The 26549-nt window shown below is 37.2% G+C and overlaps 1 protein-coding gene and 1 long non-coding RNA gene across 29 annotated transcripts in view; one reads left to right on the top strand and one right to left on the bottom strand.

The window, feature by feature from the left end:
* The window catches only part of LOC144295675 (uncharacterized), a 46921-nt gene extending 27090 nt beyond the window's left edge, over positions 1–19831 (bottom strand). For 2 of the 19 annotated variants that reach the window (XR_013362731.1, XR_013362729.1), the window contains exons 1-2: positions 18904–19178; positions 18571–18625 (exon numbers count right to left, since the gene is read on the bottom strand). This is a non-coding gene — a long non-coding RNA (uncharacterized LOC144295675). Of the gene's footprint in view, positions 1–3777; positions 3893–18570; positions 18827–18890; positions 19179–19315 lie in introns of those variants that run through there. The other 17 variants (XR_013362741.1, XR_013362740.1, XR_013362743.1 and 14 more) reach the window with 13 other exon arrangements.
* Positions 19173–26549, top strand: part of UFM1 (ubiquitin fold modifier 1) — a 211572-nt gene continuing 204195 nt past the window's right edge. For all 10 annotated transcript variants that reach the window (XR_013362728.1, XM_077868028.1, XM_077868023.1 and 7 more), the window contains exons 1-3: positions 19173–19257; positions 19334–19390; positions 24474–24531. Coding sequence is in view for 9 of the 10 variants with exons in the window: in XM_077868028.1 (XP_077724154.1) it covers positions 19256–19257; positions 19334–19390; positions 24474–24531 (117 nt within the window). In the remaining variant the exon portion in view is untranslated. The remainder of the gene's footprint in view (positions 19258–19333; positions 19391–24473; positions 24532–26549) is intronic.

The following is a 26549-nucleotide window of genomic DNA, read 5'->3' as shown; positions in this document are numbered from 1 at the left end:
TATTGCATTGTTACATAATGTACTGAGAAAGCAGATGTAATATAATGGAATATATTTCAAAAAATACTTTGATATCTCTGTTTCTTTATAGTTGATTCCTTTTATAATCCCACATATTTTATTTTACATGTTTAAGAACATTACTCAGGTAGGTTTCATGTGAGTGCTAGTGTGTTTGGAAAAACTGTGCTAGAGATGGAATTTTATAACTAGTTGTCTAGCTCCAGAAGCTGTTGTCCTAGTCACTATAGTGGGGGAAAGAAATTTATAAACTGTATATTCTCTAATTTAATCACAGAACCAATAGGCCACAATTCCCCATTTTCTAAGAAGTATTTAAAAAATGTTTTTAGAAAATAATCACTAGCCATTATGTGTTGTTAGCAGTTAAGAAAAAGGTTAGTGAATAATTACGTTAGTTAGCATACACTTAAATCTATTCATATTTTGTATTTTGTCTTCCGTGATGACTTCCTGTTAGTTATAGAACAACCAACTCTGTTTACTTTCTTTTCTTTTGTTTGTTTACTTGCTTCTTTAATATGAATTTATCAGAAATACCTTGATTAAATTGCCAAAAGAGAGAGATGACAAATCATGGGAGCCATCTAAGAAACCTAGTTTTATAATTTCTTATAGTGTCTTAAAGAACAAAATAAGAAATGAGACCTACATTGATGATATCATTTACAATATGAGAGAAGGTAATCATGTACATGCTTTATGAACTTTTTATATTTCACTATTTCTAACAGTTTGCTATAATTTAGACATTAACAAGTTACATATCAGGTGCCTAAAAACAATCTCTTTAGTGAAAGCATCTTCATAAGTGTCAAATTATCACATTGTTATCACTTTGCACTGGATAAAAGGAATTCACACAGAAAGGGAAGCTGGTCAATCGAAATACTGAAGAAAGGTGTACTGAAGTTGACTCTTAAAGAAACTTTACTTCACAGATGATGATCAGCTACCAAAGTTATTTCTTTCAATTTTTTAATTAAAGCTAAAACTGAGACTGGCAGAATTATTTTTTAATTTTCTCTTAACAAAGTAATGTGTGTCTATATATATTATAAATCTAAAAACATATATATTTCAAGTCCATATGTCGATGTCTCCTCACCATGAAAACCAAAGTATTTCCTGTAACATAGTTTGTAATGAAAATTCCAAGAACTGCTACTTGAAACTTGTCGCTAAAATTATCTGTTATAGGAAATCATATTTGTCAGAATGTTTGTTGCAGAAAATTGTAGTTTTTTCACTCAAAGTTAAATAGAATGTTTTTTATAGAGGTTGATTTTATCCCTAAACCTTGTAATAAGTAACTCATTATGGTCTTGGTCTAAGTAGCCCAACCATGGATAAAAACATGGTAGATTTTTTTAAAATTAAGAATATAGTTAAAAGCATACTCACTGGTAAAATTTACATGTGAAAAAAAGACTGAAAATCATTTTAAAAACTCATTTTACCCACAACAATGATGTCCTGTGACTTAACAATGGCCTAAAGAGGTTACTGTAAGGAGTGTGATATGAATGTGAATGCGACATTTCTTCAATGTTTAACTACCAGTATCTAGTTAATAGCAGGCAAATAGCAAGGAATGAAAAAAATATTTAAATGGTAAATATCACACTTCTTAATGACACCTTGTTAAAAAGCTGTGAACAAATTGTGAATTGTAGTCTTACTCCTCTGAAAATTGTGAATCATTTTAAAACTCTAAAATGGAGAGAAAGTCAAAATTTTGAGAAAAGAAAATGTGGAATTGCAATGACATCCATATTGAATTTTTTTCAGGGCAGATGAACTATTAAGAAATTAAATTTTATGATATGTAGGAAAGATGTAAACTAACAAAATGCAAACAAGAAAGTGTTAGAAGCCAAAGTAACTAATATCTTTGTAGCCAGAGAATTTCAGTAATTTTGGCTCGTGTTCCTAATCTCAGACTGCTAGACCACACTTCCATAGCTCCTAGAATATAAAACCAATTAAGATTCATTCTGTGTCATTTATATTCAGTCTAAACTATACTATTTAGCCAAATGTTTAAATCTGTTTACTTCGCTACAAAAAAAAAAAAAAAAAAAAATTCCTTCGAAAAAATCTTTGAATCTATCACCCATTAGCTGCCAAGCAGCTGGTCAAGAAATGCTCAAGAGTCCAAAAAAATTCAATTTTAGAAGCTATTCTAAGTCAAGCGCCTTGCCTTGGGAATTCAACATATCTGGAAAGTATCCCAACAATGGAACAGAAGAACTATTTCTTTTTTCTCCTGCTTAGCCACAGGCAAAAATCTAAAATTATAAAAATGATCATCACCCAATCCCAACATTATGATGTTGGAAACCACAATAAAACAAAACAACAACTGCATTCCTTCCAAATTTTCAAATTCTTTATTCTCTAACATTTGTATACATTCCTCCCAATAAAAGTTTAAGCAATATTCATGAGCCAAATGTATTATATTGGGGCTATATTGTTCTGCACGTAAAGGAATTGCTGAATTTATATGTTCTGCATATAAGAAATATATACTCTCGTCAGCTGGTTGCTGTACTGTAATCTCAAATTTTCCCATTTTACTGTCAGTGGAGCATTTTCTTAATCTTCATCGTTATTGATGTGTTTAGAACATTCACACTCAATGGTTGGTCTTCAATCCACCAACTTATGTTTTTCATTCATTCCATCTGTTCTTTGTTTCTTTTTTCCTCTTTTCCTGCCTCCTTTAGGACTGATTGATTTTTTATGATTACGTTTAATCTCTACTATTGGGTTCATAGCTGTTAATTCTTTATTTTTTGTTTTAGTGGCTTCTGTAGAGTTTGCAACATACACGTTTAAATATCACAGTCTCCTTTCAAGTAATAATGTACCATCCTCTTATATTGAAGGAGCCTATTTCCACTATCTATTGCTCCTGGTCCTAACAATGTCACACACTTTGTTTCTGCACATGCTGTAAACACCACAACACATTTTTATTGTTTTACCTTTGAACAATTAGCTTTTAAAGAATATCTCAAAATTAGACAAATTATCATACGTTTATCCAACTAGCCACCATTTCTGGCAATTTTCATTCCTTTGTGCACTAAACTTCATTCTGGTATCTGGTATTACTTTACTCCTGCCATTAGAATGTTCTCTAGTATGTCTTGTAATGCAGGCTGGTGGCCTTGAAATCTCCCAGATTTTGTTTATCTGCAAAAACTTCTCATTTCACTTTTTTGAAAGAATTTTATGAGTACGGTATTCTGATAGGGTTTTTGCTTCCAGTACATTAAAGATGCCACCCTATTATGTTCTAATTTGCAAACTCTGTGATGAAAAGTGGTCTGGTTTTCGTATCCTTGTTCCCATGTATATAATGTGCCACTTCTCCCCTGACTACTTTTAAGATTTTTTTCTTTATTTTGGTTTTCAGAGACTTGATTTTACTGTACTTTTTGTATGTTTCTTTCTTTGTTTCTTCTACTTGGGTTTGTTGAATTTTTTGCATTTCTGGACTGAAGATTTTCATTAAATTTAGAAATTTTTAGTCATTACTTCTTCAAATACATTTCTGTACCCATCACCTTCTGGATATCACCCTCTTTCTTATATTTTCTCTTAGGTCATTGATGTTTTATTCATTTTCATGTGCTTTCTTTTGGATAGCTCCTGTTGCTAAATTTTCTGCAGTGTCAATCAGTTAACCACAACTACAGTAAGATTTTTACTTTAGATATTGTCATTTTCAGCCACATGCTTTACCTGGAGGTAAATAGATGATACATTGATAGATAGATACATAGATACATAGATATATAGATTAGACAGGTATTCCATTTCTCTTGTCACATTCATGTTTTCCTTTATCTTCTTGAATCTATGGAAAAAAATTTGAACAGGTATTTAACATCATGATCTGCCAATTCCATTATCTCTGCCAATTTGGTCTGTTTTTATTGACTGATTTTTAATTTTTTTTTTTTTTTTTGCCTGCTTCTTGGAATGCTTGTTAGTTTTTTATTAGATGCTGAATCTTCTGGGTGCTAGATTTTGCTATACTCTTTAAATAGTGCTGGACGATGTTATGGCATATGAGTAAATTACTTGGAATCAATTCAGTCCTTTTGAGGTTTGCTTTGAAGGCTTGTTGATATGGGTAAAGCAAATCATTTCATCTAAAGTTAATTCAGAATACTACTAAGGCATAATCCTTTGGAAGATTCTACATGATGGCCTGTGCATTAGACTCTTTTCACTTGATGGGTGGGAACACAAATTATTTTCAGCTCTTTCTGAGCACTGGCACTCATTAGGCCTCTGGCTTTTCAATCTATGTACTCTCTCTGCTTCTGCCTTTAGCATTGAGGAATCTCCTGTCAAGCCTGCGCAGATGAGAACTCACTGCAAAACTCTCTACAGGTCTTAGGGATTTTGACTCCTTGAATTCTGATCTCTGTCCCCTAAGCTCCACTGGGATCTGCATGAGTCCTTCTCCCTGTACTGTGTTCTAGAAGCAGGGATCCCTGGGTGGCGCAGCGGTTTGGTGCCTGCCTTTGGCCCAGGGCGCGATCCTGGAGACCCGGGATCGAATCCCACGTCAGGCTCCCGGTGCATGGAGCCTGCTTCTCCCTCTGCCTGTGTCTCTGCCTCTCTCTCTCTCTGTAACTATCATAAATAAATAAAAATTAAAAAAAAAAAATAGAAGCAGCAAGCAGGACAATCACAGAACTAATCCCATTTCTCTTCTTGTTGTTCCTGCTTTCCAATATCTGAAAATCATTGCTTCATATATTTTATTTAGTTTTCTAGTTATTTAATACACAGGAATAGATATGGTTCCTATTATTCCATTATGTTCAAAAGTAGAAGTACTAGTTTACTAATTATGATTTCAACTCATTTTATTTCTATTTTTCCTGCTCTATGTGTGTTGAGAGCTTCTCTGACTATCCTCCTCTGGGCCGTTTTGCTGTTCGTGACATGAGACAGACGGTTGCTGTGGGTGTCATCAAAGCAGTGGACAAGAAGGCAGCTGGAGCTGGCAAAGTCACCAAGTCTGCCCAGAAAGCTCAGAAGGCTAAATGAATATTATCCCCAATACCTGCCACCCCAGTCTTAATCAGTGGTGGAAGAACGGTCTCAGAACTGTTTGTGTCAATTGGCCATTTAAGTTTAATAGTAAAAGACTGGTTAATGATAACAATGCATCGTAAAACCTTCAGAAGGAAAGGAGAATGTTTTGTGGACCGTTTTTTTTGTGTGTGTGTGCGTGTGTGGCAGTTTTAAGTTATTAGTTTTTAAAATCAGTACTTTTTAATGGAAACAACTTGACCAAAAATCTGTCACAGAATTTTGAGACCCATTAAAACAAAAGTTTAATGAGAAAAACAAAAAAAAATAAAAATAAAAATAAAAAATAAATTTTCAGTTTAATCGGTAAATTTTTATTTTCAGAATTCATCATTTTTCTCTTTTCAAAACTTCCCTTTTTCATAGTGCATAACTCTTTTTTAGCGTTAGAGTGATTTTTTTTATTGTTGTTGCTTACTCTAACTTTTTAAATTCTTGGGAGGCTTTGGCTTGTTTCTTTTGAATTTCACTCCTGGTAGCCTGTTTCCTAATTTTATAATTTTGTGAGGTCATTTTTATAGCCTCTTTCTTTCTATAAGTACCTCACATGCCATGAATTAAGAAGCATCCATCCAAAGACTCTTGGTTTTTATCTCATTCAAGAATCCAAGTGCCCAGGAGGGACTCCTGCACCATGTGAGTAATATATATGTTTTTATCTAAATTTGATTTCTTCTACCATTGAGGTTGATGCCTCTCTTTTAAATCTTTGTTGTATTAGGATTGTCGTTTAGACTGTTTCCAAGTGCTTTATTTTTTTTTATTGCAGACTTTCTTCAGTGGACTGCAGATTGGGGTAGAATGTGATAGATGGGTTGACCAGTAACAGGTCTTCAAAACAGGAGGTCTCTCCATTTATTGCTTGGTATTCTCAGTCCCCAAGCTAATACCCCCAGTCTCTCCTTAGAATCTATACTCAATTTTTCATAGGAAGAGGGTAGTGCCCTTACTTGTTACCCCTTGCTTAGTACCTCTATCACTAGCTCTATCATTTACCCCAGAGTTCCATGCTGCTTATGCTTATTGCATGCTCCAGCTTTGGTATACTCCTAAACCTTCTCCTTTAACAACAGCACATTTTGAGCTCTAGATCCTGTCACCCATTTGATCCTTTCTTCCCTCCAGAGATTCCTCAGATTTCAATTATACTCTGAGGACAAGACTGCTTGTTTTCCCAGATGGTGTTTGTGTGTGTCTAACCACATGCACCCATAAAAAACATTATATCAAAATATACAAACATTACACAAACACATATGTGTGTATCTATGTAGGTAAGTATAGATATAGACATAGATATAGATATAAATATAGATCATGATCCAAGATCTTGACTCAGTTCAAGAGTAATTTTCTATCAAAGGCCATCCAGGGGTGTCTGGGTGGCACAGTCGGTTAAGCACCTGCCTTCAGCTCAGATCATGGTCTCTGGGTCCTTGGATCAAGCCCCATGCTGAACTTCCTGCTCAGCAAAGAGTCTGCTTCCCTCTCTCTCTGCCCCTCCTCACTACTCATTCTCTCTCTCAAATACATAAAAACTTAAAAAAAAAAAAAAAAAAAAAGCCATCCAAATTATTTAGGTGAGTTTAGAGCAGCCAGAGTTTCTGGAGTGGAACGTATGTCCCAGTATTTGTAAATTTTAATTACATATTTGGAGCAGAATAAATTATTGGTTGTTTTTACATTTATTATTTTTCCCCCTAATTTTCTCTTCTTCCCTAAGAAGTTAACTGGGATCCTGTGCTCTCTTGCCTTAGAAGTGGTTTGTACCATGGAACCGAAAACAAAAGCTTCCTGAAAATGATGCATTTTTCTATCTTTTGCGAAAGTGAACCAGTTGTAGGATTGGGCTAACAACTTTAGAGAGGTAAGAGAAAGAGGCTTATCCTTTTCAAATCAGAGACAAGGGAGATAGGAGAGACTAGTCCTTTCTCTAAGTCTGGGATTAGGAGAGATAGTATGTGGGTTCCTTGCTATCCCAAGGAAAATATCCCTTTGGAAAGCATGGTAACATTGCAGCAGAAGGGACAGATTCCCATACTGATAGTTGGTACAGACATTGAACAACTAAGAGCTCAGGGACCTAGCTAACTTATTAACCAACTAAAGAAAAAATAGGAGGAGGAATAGGCTAAGCCCCCATCCTATTCCTTCTGTTTGTACATTTTGGCTTACATGAGCAGCAGGCACAAACTGTGGGTTGTATTTATCATCGTAACCCTCATTAGCTCTGTGATTAAAAGGCAATGTCTTAAAGAAAAACAGAATGTTTACTGTTGACCAGTGTCCAATGAAATTGCTATGCAGTCATAACTCCTGTTTTGTGTTATGCCTTCATCAGTGTTTTCATAGAAAATTAAAAGTCTACATTAGAGATTACTAGCATTATACTTTCTTAACCCTATAATCCATTTTGGAAATTTTACCAGATGATTAGTTATGCTATTCCTTTATTAAAGACAATATAGGGATCCCTGGGTGGCGCAGCGGTTTGGTGCCTGCCTTTGGCCCAGGGCGCGATCCTGGAGACCCGGGATCGAATCCCACGTCAGGCTCCCGGTGCATGGAGCCTGCTTCTCCCTCTGCCTGTGTCTCTGCGCCTCTCTCTCTCTCTCTGTGGCTATCATAAATAAATAAAAATTAAAAAAAAAAAAAGACAATATAAACAACCTATTTAGCAAACAGTGTTCCCAATATTGTACTCATAGAACTTTATAGAGGTGACTGAGTAATGACACGGAGTCAATGCCATTGAAAGATTTTTGTTACATTTTTCAAGAAGAGAAGATATATCGCACTATGCAAGCCCACATGGAATAACACCAGATTTGGGGCAGGAGGCAGAAGCAGGAGAAAGCTTAGGGCAGATACGGATATCTGCATGAGAATGCAGGCAGAACAGGGTAAACAGGTTAAGAGTTGGTTAATTTGCATAATCCTGGTGGGCTTTGGGCTATAAAAGTGGTCTCAGGTTTTCCGGAACTTGAGTTCATTTAGGGCAGAACAAATGTTGGCTGGTGTGTAAGAGTTGGATAAGGAGGTGGTTGGGGCTGTAGGCTCCTTAAGATTAGCTGGTCTGCAGATGAGAGGTATGCTCCTAGCTGAGCCCTTTGCTGTCTGTAAGAACTGGCCATCCCTGAAAGGGATGCCTCTCCATTTCATGCATCAACCATTTCAAGATGTCAAAATATTACAAAATACAGAAAACAAAAAACATAAATAATACAAGTAGATATAGAATGTATAATAGCTCTTAACACATAACATGATGATTGAGAAATATTCTAGGAAGATGGACAATAATAGTAAGCTTATATCATCAAAATTAACATCTAAGTTAATACTCTTTCCTCTGACATTAACCTAGTTTATAAATAAAATGCTCCTTATTGTGCTTCCTGTAAGAAATGCTTTAATGTATTGTGAAAAATCTTTGAATTTTATGTTATGATAAGATGTATTGGATACAAATGTCTTTAACTTAATATTCATGCTACATAGCAGTCATATTAGAATGACTGTATTCATGAGCCTTGTTTGAAGAGACATAGAAGTAAGCAGGAAAAAAACTATATTACACAAATATCTATTAAGATAGCATATATTGGGGATCCCTGGGTGGCGCAGCGGTTTGGCGCCTGCCTTTGGCCCAGGGCGCGATCCTGGAGACCCGGGATCGAATCCCATATCGGGCTCCCGGTGCATGGAGCCTGCTTCTCCCTCTGCCTGTGTCTCTGCCTCTCTCTCTCTCTGTGACTATCATAAGTAAATAAATAAATAAATAAATAAATAAATAAATAAATAGATAGATAGCATATATTTCTTGTAATAGAAATTTGAAGTTCATATTAACAATGAATCAGAATATAAAAAAGTGCCAGGATATGGTAAATCTCTTAGGAAGTAATGACTCTTTTTTTCCGGTAGGAAAAATAAAACGTTATGAGCAAATTTTATTTAATAATCACAAAATAAGTAGGACATAGGTGGAATATTTCATCCTACTCTAAATGTAGAAAATATTCCCAATAACTGTTTAATATAGATGAAAAATATTCTTTTTTCTCTGTAATAGTAAGAAATTCTTGTCAATTACAAGTTTGTGATCTGTTCATTTATCATTGAAAGTCCATTAAACTACTAAGCAAAACAAGCAAGCCCAAAAAAGACCCCCAAAAAACAAAAAGTAAACAAAAATAACATGCAAAAAAACTCCAAAAAAACAATTAAAATTTTGTAGAAGTTATTTTAATACCTCAGAAAGTAAGAGAAAAGATAGCTATGAATTAAAAAAAAAGGAAGTATTAAAGGAATTACTATAGATTTGGTATAAAATTAACTAAACCAATGTGATCAGAGGTGCCTAAAGGCACTCAGAATTGCAGGCAATGATAATATTGTCACAGCAGGCAGCCAATCCCCTTTGCAAGATTTCTAAAACTCTTACTTGAAACACTAAAATTCTGTAGCAATGAACAGTTTTAAAATAATCTAGATTAGATCATTCTAATATCTAAAGTAGCTGTTTCAAGTCAAACTTTTAAGATCAATTCCTCTTCATGTACATAACTGTTAAGCCTGTAAGGCTTTCACATAGTTATTTGGGTCTTTAAGATTTCTTTTTTTTTTTTGTCTTTAAGATTTCTGTTTTCTACATTATAACTTCAAAACACATATTAAGTATTCATGTGCTTCTTTTGGCTTAGTGGAATTGCAATTACAAATGCTTTCTCTAGGGCAGCCCTGGTGGCTTAGCAGTTTAGCGTCGCCTTCAGCCTGGGATATGATCCAGGAGACAGGAGACCTGAGATGGAAACCCACGTCAGGCTCCCTGCATGGAGCCTGCTTCTCCCTCTGCCTGTGTCTAAGCCTCTCTCTCTGTGTCTCTAATGAATAAATAAATAAAATCTTTAAAAAAAATGCTTTCTCTATATCATGCCATTTACACCAAGGGTCCAAAGCTCAACTGGCTGCAGGGGACAAACAGAACACATGAAAGTGTAATTAGGATAATAGGAGTTGAACCATTTGTATTTGCACCAAGTAGAACACTTATTAGTTCAATACCGTGTTACACACCACCACCTTGAAAGCTACAAGAAAGGTTAATACCAAAGAGCAATCCTTCATCTCGGAGAAGTATACAATCCTAGAAGAATGAATAATGAGATTTCGATTGCAGGGTCTTTGATTCAGATAAACACATCACATAAAGTATGGTGAGGGAACGTATGAGGATATTCAAATACTTTTTTATTTGAATGGCTTCTTTATATCATCATATTGGATAAGAATCTTTAATTAGCCTTTTCTAACCTTGACTTTCTCCAGAAGCACTAAATTGAGTGTAGTCCTGTCCTCTGAATAGATAAGCCTTAAGAACAATGCAAGCATCAAAATGTATAATGTACTGCATTAAGAGCATTTATTATTGTAGGTAATAAAATTTAAAAATATTACCACACTTAGGATGCGCTACCAATCTATAACACATTTAAGCTAATATCAATTCACTAAATAAATATTGATTGAGTAGTGCTCTATGCCAGATACTATTCTATGTGCTGAAAATAAAAACTGAGTAAGAACTCCTTGAAAAGCTCATCAAATGAATTATCAATGCAATTATTTGCACTTAATACTATAAATAAACATTGTATAGGATCAAATTAGATAATTTTTGTAAAAAAAAAAAAAAATAATGATTCTGTTTTTTCACCATTCTCTCACAAACCATGTGCATGACCTTAGGCCTGTACATATCTCTTCTTGTTTATTTTCTCATTTTTAAAAGGGATAATGATATCCACCCTGAATGCTTTCTAGGTTTTATTTTAAACATCAAATAAGGCAGTGAATGTAAAAGCAATTCAAAAAGAACAAAAGGCTATGAAAATGTAAGGAGACATTATCATTGACTGTTCCTTGCTTTGGTTCTCACAATTTCCATCTACTTATGTTATCCATTAACATTATTTATACTTATTGTTAATACTTTACTCTTTTGACTTTTATAGTAGAAATAGAAGCAATTTGCCCACCACCATTAGAGTAATACAATATTGTTGTCTCTATCTTTACCTTTACCAATGAGTTTTATACTTTCTAATGTTCTTGTGATGATACAATTCTTATATAATTAAGATGTCACACCAGTTTTAATACATTCAAAGTGTCTCAGAGACTAACCTATATAATGACAACTAATAACACTCTAAAATAACTTAAAACAGAGGTCTTATGACAGTGTTAATTCTTAGGGTAAATTACAAAAAATTAAACATTGTAATAAAATCAAATGTCATATAATCCCATATGGAAAACTAAAAACAGGAAATATTAATTAGGAACAAATCTATGGGGTTCTTGGGTGGCTCAAGCAGTTAGGCATCCAACTCTTTTTCTCTGCTCAGATCTTGATCTCAGGGTCATGAGTTCAAGCCCTATATTGGGCTCCATACTGGGAATGGAGCCTAATTTAAACAAAAACAAAATCTAGGGCAAGAATTTACAAGATAGAATATTATACAACAGTAAAATAAGATGATAAGAAAAGGCAATTTCATTTTCCCTTTAAGAAATAACTACTAAGTTCAAGGATGCCTGGGTGGCTCAACAGTTGAGTGTCTGCCTGTGGCTCAGGGTATGATCCCGGAGTCCCCCAAGTCCCACGTCCGGCTCCCTGCATAGAGCCTGCTTCTCCCTCTGCCTCTCTCTGTGTCTCTCATGAATAAATAAGTAAAAATTTCAAAAAAAGAAATAACTACTAAGTTCATTCAATTTACAAAAATATTAAATGGAAATTTCCAGTATATATGGAAATAAAGTTTTGTCTTCTTAGAGACTAAGCAGTTTGTATTATTATAAGAAGGCACATGCTTCAATTTGAAGTACATTTCTTCTGTTTTATTTGTAAACTCGTATCAGTTATCATTTTTCATTTTATTTTTATAAAAATAATCTATTTTAATTGAAATAAACGGGTTTCTTTTCTAAATAATATATTCATCTATCCATGTTTGTCTCCTATTTTTTATTTTTAAATCACTCTTTATCATTTTTATTTTCTTATGTCGTTGTAATTTTATTTCTAAAATGCCTTTGATCATTATTTGACATTATTAAGAATAGGATTAAGAATAAGGAAGAGAAAAAAAAGAATAAGGAAGAGAAACTTTCAAGGACTTGTGTAATTTTATACGAAATTTACTTCTTTTGCAATATTATTTCTGCTACATATAGATTAATTATGAAATAAGTGTCCCATAGGCTACTGTGAAAGGACTCAGTAAGACTCTGGCATAGGAACTTTATTTATTTTTTTTTAATTTTGTTTATTTATTCATAGAAACACAGAGAAAGAGAGGCAGAGACACAGGCAGAGGGAGAAGCAGGCTCCATGCAGAGAGCCCGAGGTGGGACCCGATCCCGGGTGTCCCAGGATCACGCCCTGGGCTGCAGGTGGCGCTAAACCGCTGTGCCACCGGGGCTGCCCCTGGCATAGGAACTTTAGACAGAAATGAGAACTCTCTCCAGGTCACCACCAAACCTGCCTACCCAATGCAGTGTAGCCTGAAGGGGCACATGTCTTCAATATACAAGTGGCAATTTCTCAGTGACTAATTAGAGGATTTGTTTTGATGTGAGAATGATCTTTTGATAAAATTCATCTACAATTCCACATTTAAGGATGTGTTTTTTCTTATGCTAGGAAGTAAAATAGTAGGAATTAAAGAAGAGAACCCGATTACATACCCGAGAAAATAGTTTTACCATATACCTAACAGGAACAATGTAAATATTCCTAAACTTATCTCATCAGTAAGACAGCTTTGTGTCTGTGACGTTTTAAGGAATACCTGATTTCACCAATAGTAGAATTACTAGATTGTTTAGTATCTTCAAAGCATATATCCCTGTGCACTAGAACAGAACAGCAGTCAGGAAACCTGGAAGATCTATTTTGCCCCAAAGTGATTTTATAATTTCTGGACCTTAAATTCTGCACCACGGAGGTATCAGGAAAATATTTCCAAGTAATAATAGAAGTCTGCCCCGCCCGTTCCCCCCCCCCCCCCGCCGCCCCACTTTTAAATCTTTACTTCAGTATTCTTTCTTCTGCTCAAAGACACTAGTACTCCAGTACTTGACAGAGAGGAAAACAGCGTCAGGCAACAGAGGGCAAGATAAGATAATTCTAAGCTTGTGAGTTGCAAAACATATAAAGTAGATACTTGAAGGCATAATTTCTGAGCCATATACATTTTTCCCTCTGCTGCCTTCTTAACCTTCTCTAGCCAAGCTGTTAAACTAATCTGGGCTAAAGTAAGGAGGAAAAGAAAATCATAAAGTTAGGACATGGAAGATACTCCTTTAAAAAAATGGACCTACTTCCTGATCCCTAGGAAAACAACCCCTGCAGAATTACAGTCTTGCTCCAGTGGAAACCAGGAAAGCAACAAAGTCCCCCCTACATTCCAGAAAGAGAAAGACATTACAACTAGTCAAAGATGACTCAGCCCTGCTGTTTCCTACATTCACAGAGTAATCTCTTATATCCCTTAGATTGGACTGTTCGACCTGAGGACACCTCGCCACCCTTCAAAAAGGATGTATCCTCAGAGAAAGGAGATATATCCTCAAAGAATAATGGGATAGCAGATATCTCATCTCAGATGATGTCAGTGGATATAAATTACAATGGGTATATGGACAGATGATGACAAACAAACAGATATTCTGAAAGCCCATATTTTAGATATAACCCCAATAAGAACTGTAAAGGAACCATATCGGATCTAGAAATCCCAATTTGACTAAGAAAACTTTGATTTGGTGGAGAAAAATCAGGTTAAATTCGTGCCAGTAGGTAGAAATTGGCCTGAAACAGAATGAGACAGAGAGAAAGAAAAAATGAATTATATTTTTAGTTCACCATAGATTGGGCTATGAGAAGTTAGTATCCATTATAAATATATTGGATTATATAAATCAGTGCTTCTCAATGCTTTTTTATTGAAAATATTTTTTTAAAATATTTTATTTATTTATTCATGAGAGACACAGAAAAGGAGAGGCAGAGACACAGGCAGAAGGAGAAGCAGGCTCCACGCAGGAAGCCTGACGCAGGACTCCATCCCGGGACCCCAGGATCATGCCCTGGGCTGAAGGCAGGCGCTAAACCGCGGAGCCACTCAGGGATCCCTATTGAAAACATTTTAATGCTTTCTAATCCTGAATATAGTTTCCTGGATAATACAAACTATCTACACACATAGTCTTTAAAAATCTGTATCATGTCCTATCTGTAATACATAAGAGAAATAATAAAAGTAAATATTAATTCGATATGTACTTTAATATATGTTTCATATAAAGTCTAAATAGGAAAATGGCTAATACCTGTTATGAACATGTAAGGTTATCATGAGTATAACAGCCACAAATATACCTTGATACTACTGTACTGATTGGAAATTCAAATATATGAAAAGGGTAGCAGCTATTACATGATTTTTCAAAAAAAACTTAAGTCTTGAAAAGTACTAGGAAAAAATGAAAAGTTAATCTCTTCTTGATTTCCATTGTATTTGCCTACCTTGAAAATACACTATTTTTACTCTTTCCCACTCTGCATTTAGCATTGCTAGTCCTCTGACACTCTGCCCACTAAAATTCCAGTATCACTCCCAGTCATTTTTTTGTAACTGTGCTTTTCTTTTAGTCTTTAGAATCTTCAAGGATAAACTTTCATTGGAATAGAATACACACAAAGTACACAAACCCTAAGTATTGGGTTCAATTCAAACCCTTGAATTTTCATAGAGTTAATACAGCAGTATAATCAACACCCATGAAGCTCCTTATATACTTCTGTCACTATGCCCCATTCTCACTTCTAACACCATAGATTAATTTTGTTGGTTTTGAACCATACATACAAATGGTTTCATTCAATATGTACTCTTCTGTCTCTGGCTTCCTCTAGAAATGGTACTGTCTATACTGAGCTCTCTGAATTCCTTTTCAACATAATATAAAACAATTCTACAATTATATAAGAAGAATAACAATTATTATATCTGGCACAGGATAAATCTGACTTGGAGGCTGAAGTGGGAAAAAGAGTATCTATAATTAAGTGTAATATTTATAAATAAGTGATCATAGATTCACGACATATCATGTTGAAGAGTATAGGTTCTGAATCCAATCGGCCAGGGTTCCCAGACCAGCTCTGGCATTTTACTAGTTTTGTGACCTTGATAAAGATTAGTTTCTCTTGCCTTCCTTATCTGTGAAAAAGGAATAACAGGGATCCCTGGGTGGCGCAATGGTTTGGTGCCTGCCTTTGGCTCAGGGCGCGATCCTGAGGACCCGGGATCGAATCCCACGTCGGGCTCCCAGTGAATGGAGCCTGCTTCTCCCTCTGCCTGTGTCTCTGCCTCTCTCTCTCTCTCTCTCTCTCTCTGTGACTATCATAAATAAATAAATAAATAAATAAATAAATAAATAAATAAATAAATAAATAAATTTAAAAGGGATAACAATATTTGCTACCTCAAAGAATTGTTTCATACTAGCTAAGGATCTAGCTTAGATCCTTAAACTCTTATAGTGAATAAAACCCTGTTTTATATCAGACTTCTGAGTTCAATCTCATTTCAACCACTTATTTAAACTTAGGATAAGTCATTTAATTTTTGTGTGCTACTTTCTTCTTCTAAAAATGGAATAGTAATAGTACTAACTTCATAGCTATTGAATGAATAAATACATATGTATGAAAAACCACAATCTTGTGTTTGGAAAAGATCTGTCAGAAGCTATTTTAATTTTTCTAACAAGTAATGTTCTCATTAAACAAATAATTCACACAATATTTAGAGAGAAAATTTAATTATATAAGATTGGTAAATTCCTGGTTTTTTTAATAATTTAAAAAGTTTTCTCATAAGGAAGTATTTTATAAATTCTGTAGTTAAAATATTGCAAGTCTTGTGATCATGTTTCACATTTATAAAGCTTAGAGTCAAACAATGAACCTTCCTAAGAAAAGCCCTTTTTTCCTCATTTAATTTCAGGAAAATTTGGGAAGGGTATGGAATCATAATAATCTAGTACAAGGGTGCTTGGATGGCTCATTTGGTTAAGCATTCAACTCTTGGTTTTGGTCATGATCTCAGGGTGGTAAGATCAGCACCCTGTATGGGACTCAAGTATCAGGTGATTTTAGTCATAATCATAAATATAGTCGAGTTAGGGTGAAAAAGTTAAGAAGACAGTTTTTTTTTTTTGCTTCCAAATCTGACATTTTCTATTTTATTTAAAGCTGGTTACAGATAAGTGAAGGTAAGAAGGATTTTTATGACTACCTAAGCAAATCTTTTTAGTTTTTATACAAATTTAATTTCCCTCCATTTCCTTTCTAATAATGAGAAATTTATATGCTTTTGCAAACAGAATATTTGTATGTTCATTTATATTTAATGGTTTCAAATATGGTCACAGTGTGCATTCTGTAATCATTTCTGCCTCTACATGATACTAATTGGAATCCTTCCAAAACACATTAGACCATTTATGCTGTATGTTGCCTTAAAATGTTGCATTTGCCAATTACCTCCTAAAATCCAGAGTTTGCTTTTGTTTACAGTCATTAAATGCACTTCAACACTTTAATGTTTCAATAAATAAGGTTCTTTTTCTGACATATTTGCCAAATTTTGCTAAATGCCTTAGCAAAATCTAAAAGAACAAAAAACATTAAGTATAAATGAATCTATGTATCATTTCTTTTCTGGTATCAAGAAAAATAAAACTCAGAAGCCTCTAGAAATTACTGTGACTCTGAGGGCACTGATACAGGGGTAGGAGAGTTAGAGTATGGTGGGAAAGAATTCTAAACATTTAGGAATAGGTAATTTTGAACACAATGTTTTCCGCTTGTCCTTTTGATATATTAATATGTTTTCTGAAGAAGCAATGGAATGTAAGTACTGAAGTCACACTGTCTGGTGTTGAATCTTGTCTTCAGTACTTTTTTTATAAGTACAATAAAAACTCTGAACAAAATATTTTTTCTGGGCAGACTGAGTGGCTCAGCGGTTTAGCGCCGCCTTCAGCCCAGGGCCTGATCCTAGCGACCTGGGATCGAGACCCGCATCGGGCTCCCTGCGTGGAGCCTGCTTCTCCCTCTGCCTGTGTCTCTGCCTCTCTCTCTGTGTGTCTCTATGAATAAATAAATAAATCTTTAAAAATATATATATTTTTCTCTTCAGGTACTTACTCTAATCTCTTCATTATTTTGGCTATTTGACACCAGGTAGACACAATCAGTAGTTTTCTTCTTACTGCTATTCTCAAAAATTTTAGTCATACCAACGAATCCCATAGATTGACAGCTGTACCTGTCAATCCCCAAATCATTTGCCTCAATCTCTTTCTAGATAGCAAGACCCGCGTTTTTAGAAGTGAAGAATGAGCATGATAACTGACAAAATAAATTAATAATAAGTCTGAGAATTTGCCTTGATATCTAGGTAAATTTCATTTGAAAATAAAATTATAACACATTGAAAAAGAACTCCCACTAAGAATTCTTATCGGAAAAAAAAAAAAAAATCAGGTGCCATGCATCATACTGAAGCCTTTCTTTCCTAAGTCAGAGTCTGCATTCTCTCCCCGGGGAGCTGTCGCCACAGAACAGCACTGACACAAAATTACGTAAATTGGTCTTTCACATTCCTCCTGCAGCTCTTTCCCTATTCCTCTTAGACATCTCTCCTTAGAAATCTTAACATAATAGCCTAAAGATTATCTAGATTTCCTCAGTATTTTAGTACCTACTTGTTTCCTATCTTATAATTCATTGCAATACTTCTTAAAAAGGGAATTACAGACATTGGAGAGGGATGTTTATTTTTGCGAACACAGATGTTTACATTTGTAGTAGACTTCAGAGGGCATATACAGTCTATCTTCACTATACAAGAACTTGTTAGACCATGGAGGGTTGGCATCTACCCTCTTACCCATTCTAGCATCCGCAGCACTGAACTTTACTAGAAAGGATTCAAAGTTTGTTATTAAATTGAATAGATGTGCTCATGATCGGCGCCCCAGCCCCAGCTCCCTGGTGAAATACTATTAGACCACACAACAAACTAGTGAAATCCCGCTCACGGATTGCTCTTTCTCTTAAAGATTTTACTTATTTATTCGTGAGGGTCGTGCACAGCGAGGGAGGCGGAGACACAGAGGGAGAGGCAGGCTCCACGCAGGGAGCCCCACGTGGGACTCGATCCCGGGTCTCCAGGGTCACGCCCTGGGCCGAAGGCAGGCGCCAAACCGCTGAGCCACCCAGGCCTCCCTGGATTGCCCTTTCCATGTATATTCCAAGCTCTTCTAGCACAGGGATCTTACCTTTCTCACCAACTTTATTCCTCTGTCGTCTGTTGAAACTTGACATCAGTATTGCCTAGCGTTAAGGAAAAAAATGTTGAAATGCAAGATACAACAGGATTGCATTGCTGGAAAGACAGAAGAATGCTAATACTAAAGAGAGGCGAAGATTCCAGCTTCTTGAACTCAACACTCCAGGATTTCGGCGACCAGGTTGCCCTAGCAACTGCGCGGCAGGCCGGCCCCCCAGCCCCCAGCCCCCCAGCCCCCAGCCCCGCCCGCGTCCCGCCCGCGTCCCGCCCCTCGCCGCGCCCCGCCGCGCCCCGCCGCGCCCCGCCTACTCTGCGCCCTCACTTCCGCCCCAAGCTGCCCGCTGGGACCTAGCGTCCCGCCGTCTCTTCCCACATTTGTATTGCCTGACTGGAAATACGGCAGGAAATAACCGCAGTTCGAAAAATATTCCTCCATACGATCCATGCTCTAGTCTCAGAACTTTAAATGCTAAATAAGTAGCTCTTTGCAACACGGAGGCTCCGCCCAGCGCAAGCAACCGAAGCCGATTTTCAGGCAGTGCCTCAGACAACACAAGCTTTGGAGGCCCCCGGGTTGCGGAGGGAGACGTGGGCCTGGGGCGGGGGGGCGGGGGTGGCGCGGCCCCGGGCAAGCAGGCGGCGTCGGCGGGGGTGTCGGTCCGCGGGGCTCCACGATGTGAGTGTGTGCTGACCCCAACCTCAACCCCTGGCCCCGCTGCACGGCTTTAACTCACTCTGGCTTCCCTCCTCAGGTCGAAGGTTTCCTTTAAGATCACGCTGACGTCGGACCCGCGGCTGCCTTACAAAGTGTGAGTAGCGGGCGGCGGTGGGCCTTGCGGGCTGCGGGAGGAGAGGGGGTGACCAGGCTGGCCTCCGGGCGCTCTCCCACCCCAGCAGGCTGCATCCCGTCCCTTCCCTTCCCCCTTGCCCTTCCTGGAGCTTCCCCCCACCCCAGCAGTGGAGACGGAGACGCAGACGCGAGGGAGCAGGGACGGGACGGGACGGGACGGGACGGGAACGCCGCGGCTGCTAGCCGACCGGCCCGCGGGGCTCCCGGGGCGGGGGCGGGGGTGGAGGGTGGAGGGTGGAGCGGGGGGACGTGTGGCAGGGCTCTAATGATTTGCGAGGGTCCGCGAACAGTCCCTGTCTGCTCTGATTGGAAAGGCGCTTTGCTGCTTTGACCAGCTGCTAACGGGAAGTAAGGGAAGACAGCCCCGTCCAGGTTCTGAAATTACTGGAACGTGGCGTACGGTCAGGCTTCTGGTTCCTGTGCAAGGGACTCAACAGCCGGGCGTCACAAAGTACTGGTCCTCAAATCATACATTTTCTATGTTGGGGTTTAATAAAGAGTGATAAGTGGGAATAGGGAGTGCAGAAATAGGGCACGCGAGGCCCTATTTTTCTCCTTCAGCAGTTGAGTGATGGGTTGGCACAGGTTTAACAACATACTCACCCGGAATCTTCTGTGATTTTAGACAAACGATTATTGAGGTTACTGCTGCCGGAAGTCGCATAAGATGCGGTAAAGGGCAAGACTTCAGTAGGATTTTATTCATAGTTAATATAACTAGTATCAAGGCCTACCTAACGAAACTCTTAACAGTTGTCATCAGCCTCAGTGACTTAACTATCTGACCCATGCAACTCCCAGCCTTAAGCTTTCTCGATCATTCGTCTCCAGGTAAATCTTTCATCTTATCTCACATAGTTATGGTTGCGGCCTAGAACCGTAAGGCCTTCAGTAACTGCTCCAGCTAAGGTGTCATTTTCAAGTATTCTCTTGTGGATGACCTTGTTTTCTTTTTAAATTTGAGTTACTCTATTATTTTTTCTGTAAAAAAAAAAAAAAAAATTTCTTTTCTTTTCTTTTCTTTTCTTTTTTTTTAAGATTTTATTTATTCACGAGAGACACCGAGACAGAGAGAGAGGCACAGACACAGGCAGAGGGAGAAGCAGGCTCCATGGGACGTGGACTTGATCCCCGGTCTTAGGAATCACACCCTGGGCTGAAGGCGGCGCTAAACCACTGAGCCACCTGGGCTGCCCAAAATGTTTCTTTTAATTCATTGATCACACCTCTTTTTAAATCAATCATTACCCTCTCTCCACTGCTTTGCCCCATTCCTTTTCTTCTTACTCTCTTAGAGTCCATGGTCCAGTTACTCTCTGGTGGGTCCACTCACCTCAACTCTGGTGTTCTTTCCCCAGTATGTTTTGCTTGGTGAAACACCACCTCTGAACTCAGCCACTATGTTCCCTACATAACTAAAGGTCTTTACTGAAAATTATAGTTAGACTGATGGATTTTTTTAAAAGATTTTATTTATTTATTCATGAGAGAGAGAAAGAGGCAGAGACACAGGCAGAGGGAGAAGCAGACTCCCTATGGGGAGCCCGATGTGGGACTCGATCCCAGGACCCTGGGATCATGCCCTGAGTCAAAGGTAGGCACTCAACCACTGAGCCACCCAGGCGTAGGATCCTAGGTTGATGGATCTTGTATAAAATTCATAACTGCTCAATAGTACCTAACACTATGTTACAGTTCCCAAGTTTTCTTATCTCTTTATTCTCTAAAAGGATTTTTTAAAAATCTATTCATACTTTCTACAATGCTTTTTTTTCTCTTTTGCTGAAGCCATCAGAGGAAGATGCATCTTTCCATCACCACATCTGTAAAGCTACTGTTATGTTTATAAACCCATAATTTCTTTTCATCATCCTTTTACAAAGGAACACATGATTTTATTCCTATGAAAAGCCAAGCTGTGCCACTTGGGCACTTGTGTCTTCTCAAGCTTAGAGTAGATGGGAGTCCAGAGATCCCTCTCTCCTCACCACCTTTGATTTCTCCCTTTATATGGGATTATTCTCATCAGTGTGTAGATAATTCTCTAGAACAGGAGGGAAAAAGGACAGAGTAGGACAGCAGTAGTATCTGTAAGAGTGCCCAGAACTTTTTACTAGTTCAATTAATATTCATGACTGAATGAATTTAATAGACATACCTACTGTTTGGTGTGTATGTATAATCTGTATATGGATATGTGTGTATATAAAATATGTATGACATGTGCATGTATGTAAAGTTAATTATGCTATACTTCGTATTCGAAGTAAGTGGTAACTAGTACTTGGGTACTGTTAAATGCCATTCGTAAAATTTGCGGGAGAATTTGCTTTGGCTTTTTAATGTCACTTTTCACTTGCAAAGCCAGTAAATAAATGCTTTGATAGATAATTGTGCTTTGAGTTTCTAACATTACTAATAGTTGAATTCTAAAAAGGATTTTTTTTTTAAGATTTTTTTTTTTAAGATTTTATTTATTTATTCACAAAGATACACAAAGAGAGAGAGAGGCAGAGGCAGAGGCAGAGGCAGAGGGAGAAGCAGGCACCACACAGGGAGCCCGACGTGGGACTCGATCCCGGGTCTCCAGGATCACACCCTGGGCTGCAGGCGGCACTAAACCGCCATGCCACCCAGGCTGCCCTAAAAAGGATGTTTCAATTCCAGATTTATTTTGGGGAATATCAGAGGTTTTATTGTTGTTTTGTTTTTTGGTAGATTAACTCTTGGTATTGCCATTAAATTATGGAAATGTTGAATCAGATATGCTCATGTTTATAGGATGAATTAAATATACCTTTAACTCTTTCAGTCTGAGTCCTATCTTTCCAATCTTACTTCCCACCTCTTTTCTCCCCTTCCCTTACAACCATAGTTAATCAAAGCTTCAGTCACTGTTCCCAGATTGACAAGCAAGCCCTTTAATCCTCCCTGCTTTTACACATGTTCTTTTTTATGTTTGGAATGCAGTCTTATGACCACCACTTCTGGACAAACAACACCCTTTAATAATCAGAATGTCACCTCAGTAAAGATTTCTGTAATTGTCCAGGGAGTTACATTTCACCGTTCTTCAGTATCCTATAGAAACTTTATTCTTAGTTCTTCGTAACAGCACTTGTCAAGTTCTGTCATATTTCTGCTTATATGTAATATTTATTAAATAGACAAATTTTACCAGTAATTTACTTTTAAAATTTATCTTAACATAAAGAATAATTCTCATTTTTTTCAAAATACCAATGTAGTGTTTCAGTGCCGGATTTGCAAAATGATGCAATTGGCCAACAAAACAAATTCAAATCTAGATAAAAATCTGTGGGGTTGCAATTCCCAATTCCTTTGTAATTCTCTGTCACTTAGAACATGCATTAAAATGTGTTTTCATTTTATGTTTTATTGGATTATCTTTGGACAGTCTCACGAATTTAAGATACAAGTAAGGGGATCCCTGGGTGGCGCAGCGGTTTAGCGCCTGCCTTCGGCCCAGGGCACGATCCTGGAGACCCCGGATTGAATCCCACGTCGGGCTCCCGGTGCATGGAGCCTGCTTCTCCCTCTGCCTGTGTCTCTGCCTCTCTCTCTCTCTGTGACTATCATAAATAAATAAAAATTTAAAAAAAAAGATACAAGTAAAAATCTATTTTAATGAATATCAGTATGACATTTAGGTATGTATCACAGGGACATACCCTGTCTTTAGTTCACAAGTGAATTGAAACCTTAAGGTTTTAGAAGTTCCTTTGAAGCAGAGGTTCAGGAAAACGAATCTCAGTTTCTAAACTGTAAATGTACTACAGAAATATTTGCCAAATACAATTCCCCACTTTGTAAACTGTCACATTCTCATTTTACTAGATGTTTTTAAAACAAATGGCTATCCTTTAGAACTTTGTTTTAATTGTCTCCAAAAAAACAAGGAAAGAAAAGGGAAAAAAATGATTTCCGTTTTCACCTTTTAGTGGTATTTTGGAAAAATAGAATGGAGGCAGTCAAGAATCTATTCATACTTCTATTATGATGTGTTGTGGCAGCTAGTGATTTTTATATTCAGAGATCTGTAAACTAAGTGAAGAAGTGGGACACATATCTAAGATGTTACATAATGGTAATTTATTAAAACATTAAAGAATAATATAGTGGTGACAAACAGGAGTTACAAAGAGAAATGTTAGCTTGCCAGTCACTTCCCTCTGAAAGATACTCTGTTTTTTAGTCTTGAATGAATATTTATTTCACATTAGGAGTTTTTTATATATATTTTTAACCTCTTTCTGTGTTTTTAAGTGTTTTCTTAGGGTATAATGTCAATTCTGTTTTTAGTTTTTAAATTGGAAAATTCATACAAATTAATAATGATTAATTAATTCATGCTGATTAATCATTAGTCAGTAGTTTTTTGTATACTTAACACTGTACAAGTTAGTGACAAAATCACACGTTACCCTCCAAAATATTTTTTCAGATTGTATTAATAAGCCCTTTTTCTGATAATGATTTAAAGGTAGAAGATCACTTCACATTTTATCATAGTGAACATACTCATTTTCATCAACTTAGTCTACTATTTTAGACATGATTATTAAACGCACACAGAAAGGTTCATCAAAAGGTGAGGGAGTGTTGATGCTTCCCAGATAGCCTCTTATGATGAAAATGACCTTCCTGCATCTGGTGAAGAGGTGTTTGGACTGGAGATGGAAAAGGGGACTAAAGACCTAGAAGAGATGCAACTTTTTGAAATCCATTTGTGAATAAAAGCATCAGGCTATATGCTAGACCTGTTTGAATCAAAATATTAAAAATATATAAAGTTTCCTTTATAGGTTAATTTTCAGGTGGAGCTGTGCGCATCATTTCAGCTATAAAACTAATTGCTTTTTTTTTCTCATTTTAAAGTTAATGAACATAGCATGCAAAATAGACAGCTTTCAGCCTCAAAAGACTCCCTTGTCCAGCTCTACTACATTAGCCAAAATAAGGAATGAGGGGCTTTAAGAATAATCACCTTTTTAAAAAATTCTTTTTAATTCTTCTTGCAGACTTAGTGTTCCTGAAAGTACACCTTTCACAGCAGTCTTAAAGTTTGCAGCAGAAGAAGTAAGTATAGAATTTGGAACAACCTGTATGAAATGCAGTTTAGCAGTATCTTTGTCAAAAGTCTTTAAATTTGGGGGCTCCTGGCTGGTGTAGTTGGTTAAGCATCTGACTCTTGGTTTCAGCTCACATATGGTTTTAAGATTGTGAGATCAAGTTCTGAGTCTGCTTGAGTTTCTCTCATCCTCGCCCTCTGCCCCTGCCCACTGCTCGTGCATGCATGTGCACATGCCCGCTCTAAAAAATAAATAAATTGGGGATCCCTGGGTGGTGCAGCGGTTTGGCACCTGCCTTTGGCCCAGGGCGCGATCCTGGGGACCCAGGATCGAGTCCCACATCGGGCTCCCGGTGCATGGAGCCTGCTTCTCCCTCTGCCTGTGTCTCTGCCTCTCTCTCTCTCTCTCTATCATAAATAAATAAAAATAAAAAAAAAATTAAAAAATAAATAAATTGGAGTGGTTTTTTTTTAAGTCTTTAAATTTTGCATGTACTTTGACCCACCGCTTCTATGCAGATTTATTACTAGGTTTATGCTGTCCAAATTTAAACCCTACTTCACTTAAGATGTAAGTGAAATGGGAGTTAAAACTTAGAGAAGTAGGAAGATTGAGTTAAACAAATCGATCCCTCTAATGCAACCATTGAGAATTATAAGGAGGGGTGCCTGGGTGGCTTAGTGGGTTAAGCTAATCTGCCTTCAGCTCAGGTCATGATCCCAGGATCGTGGGATTGAGCCCCACATAGGGCTGCCTGCTCAGCAGGCTGCCTGCTTCTCCCTCTCCTGCTGTCCCTCACTTTTGTTCTCCGGCGTGTGCGCGTGTTCTCTCTCTCTCTCTCTCTCTCTCTCTCTCAAATATTTTCTAAAAGAAAATTATAAGATAAAGTTTTACTGAAATTGAAAAGGTTTGAGGATATGGGAGTTTTTTAAAATAGCACCATTATTTAACAGTGTAATTGTAAACATCTTTACTCATTTTGATTCTAGAATTAGAATTTTTTTCTTTATCGTTTTTTTCAAGTTTTTTGTATGAACATGTTGACTGATTGCTTTTAAAAGTGTACAGTCTTGGGGGGCCTGCCTGAGTGGCTCAGTCAGTTAAGGTGTCATGATCCCAGGGTCCTGGGATGAAGCCCTACACTGGGCTTCCAGCTCAGTAGGAAGCCTGCTTCTTCCTCTCCCTCTGCCCCATCCCCTGCTTGTATGCATACTCTTTCACGTGCTCTCTCTGTCAAATAAATAAAATATTTATAATGATAAAAGTTGTGTATGTAGTCTTTTAAGGCATTTGGGGGTTTTTTGTTTTTAAAGAAAGTTTTTTTTTCATCCAGAGTTACCAGATGCATCTATAAAGCAACTCAATGGACATAATACTACAAGAGTAGCTTAGTCTGGTGGAAACAGCATAAAAATGTGACTTGGGAGACTTTTAATTGTCATTATCTGTGTAACATGGGAAAGCCTCCCAATTTCCTTTTTCTTCAAATTTCATATCCTGTAAAATGGGAGTAATTATTATCTATCCTTCCTGTCTGATTAAATGATTTTGAGTAAAAATAGAATTTCAGGGATCCCTGGGTGGCGCAGCGGTTTGGCGCCTGCCTTTGGCCCAGGGCGCAATCCTGGAGACCCGGGATCGAATCCCACGTCGGGCTCCGGTGCATGGAGCCTGCTTCTCCCTCTGCCTGTGTCTCTGCCCCTCTCTCTCTCTCTCTCTCTCTCTCTCTCTATCATAAATAAATAAAAATTAAAAAAAAATAAAATCTTTAAAAAAAATAGAATTTCATTTACTGATACTTTGTGAAGTTAAAAGTACTGTACAAATCTAGAGTGACTCAGATCCAAATGTTCTGATTCAAAATCTTCAAAAAAGTTTCTAGTCAGAAAAATAATTTTAGTAAGTAATTAACTGGCTTACCCCATAATCCTACTCTGAATTTACGTTATAAATGGAAAATCAGCCAACTCATCAGTGCTTACATGTATTTGTCAGATTATTGACATCATTTATCACTCATTCAGA

Source organism: Canis aureus, chromosome 24 (genome assembly GCF_053574225.1).
Source record: "Canis aureus isolate CA01 chromosome 24, VMU_Caureus_v.1.0, whole genome shotgun sequence".
NCBI lineage: Eukaryota > Metazoa > Chordata > Mammalia > Carnivora > Canidae > Canis > Canis aureus.
The sequence above is the reverse complement of the archived record's forward strand: the minus strand, read 5'-3'. Positions and strand labels throughout refer to the sequence as shown.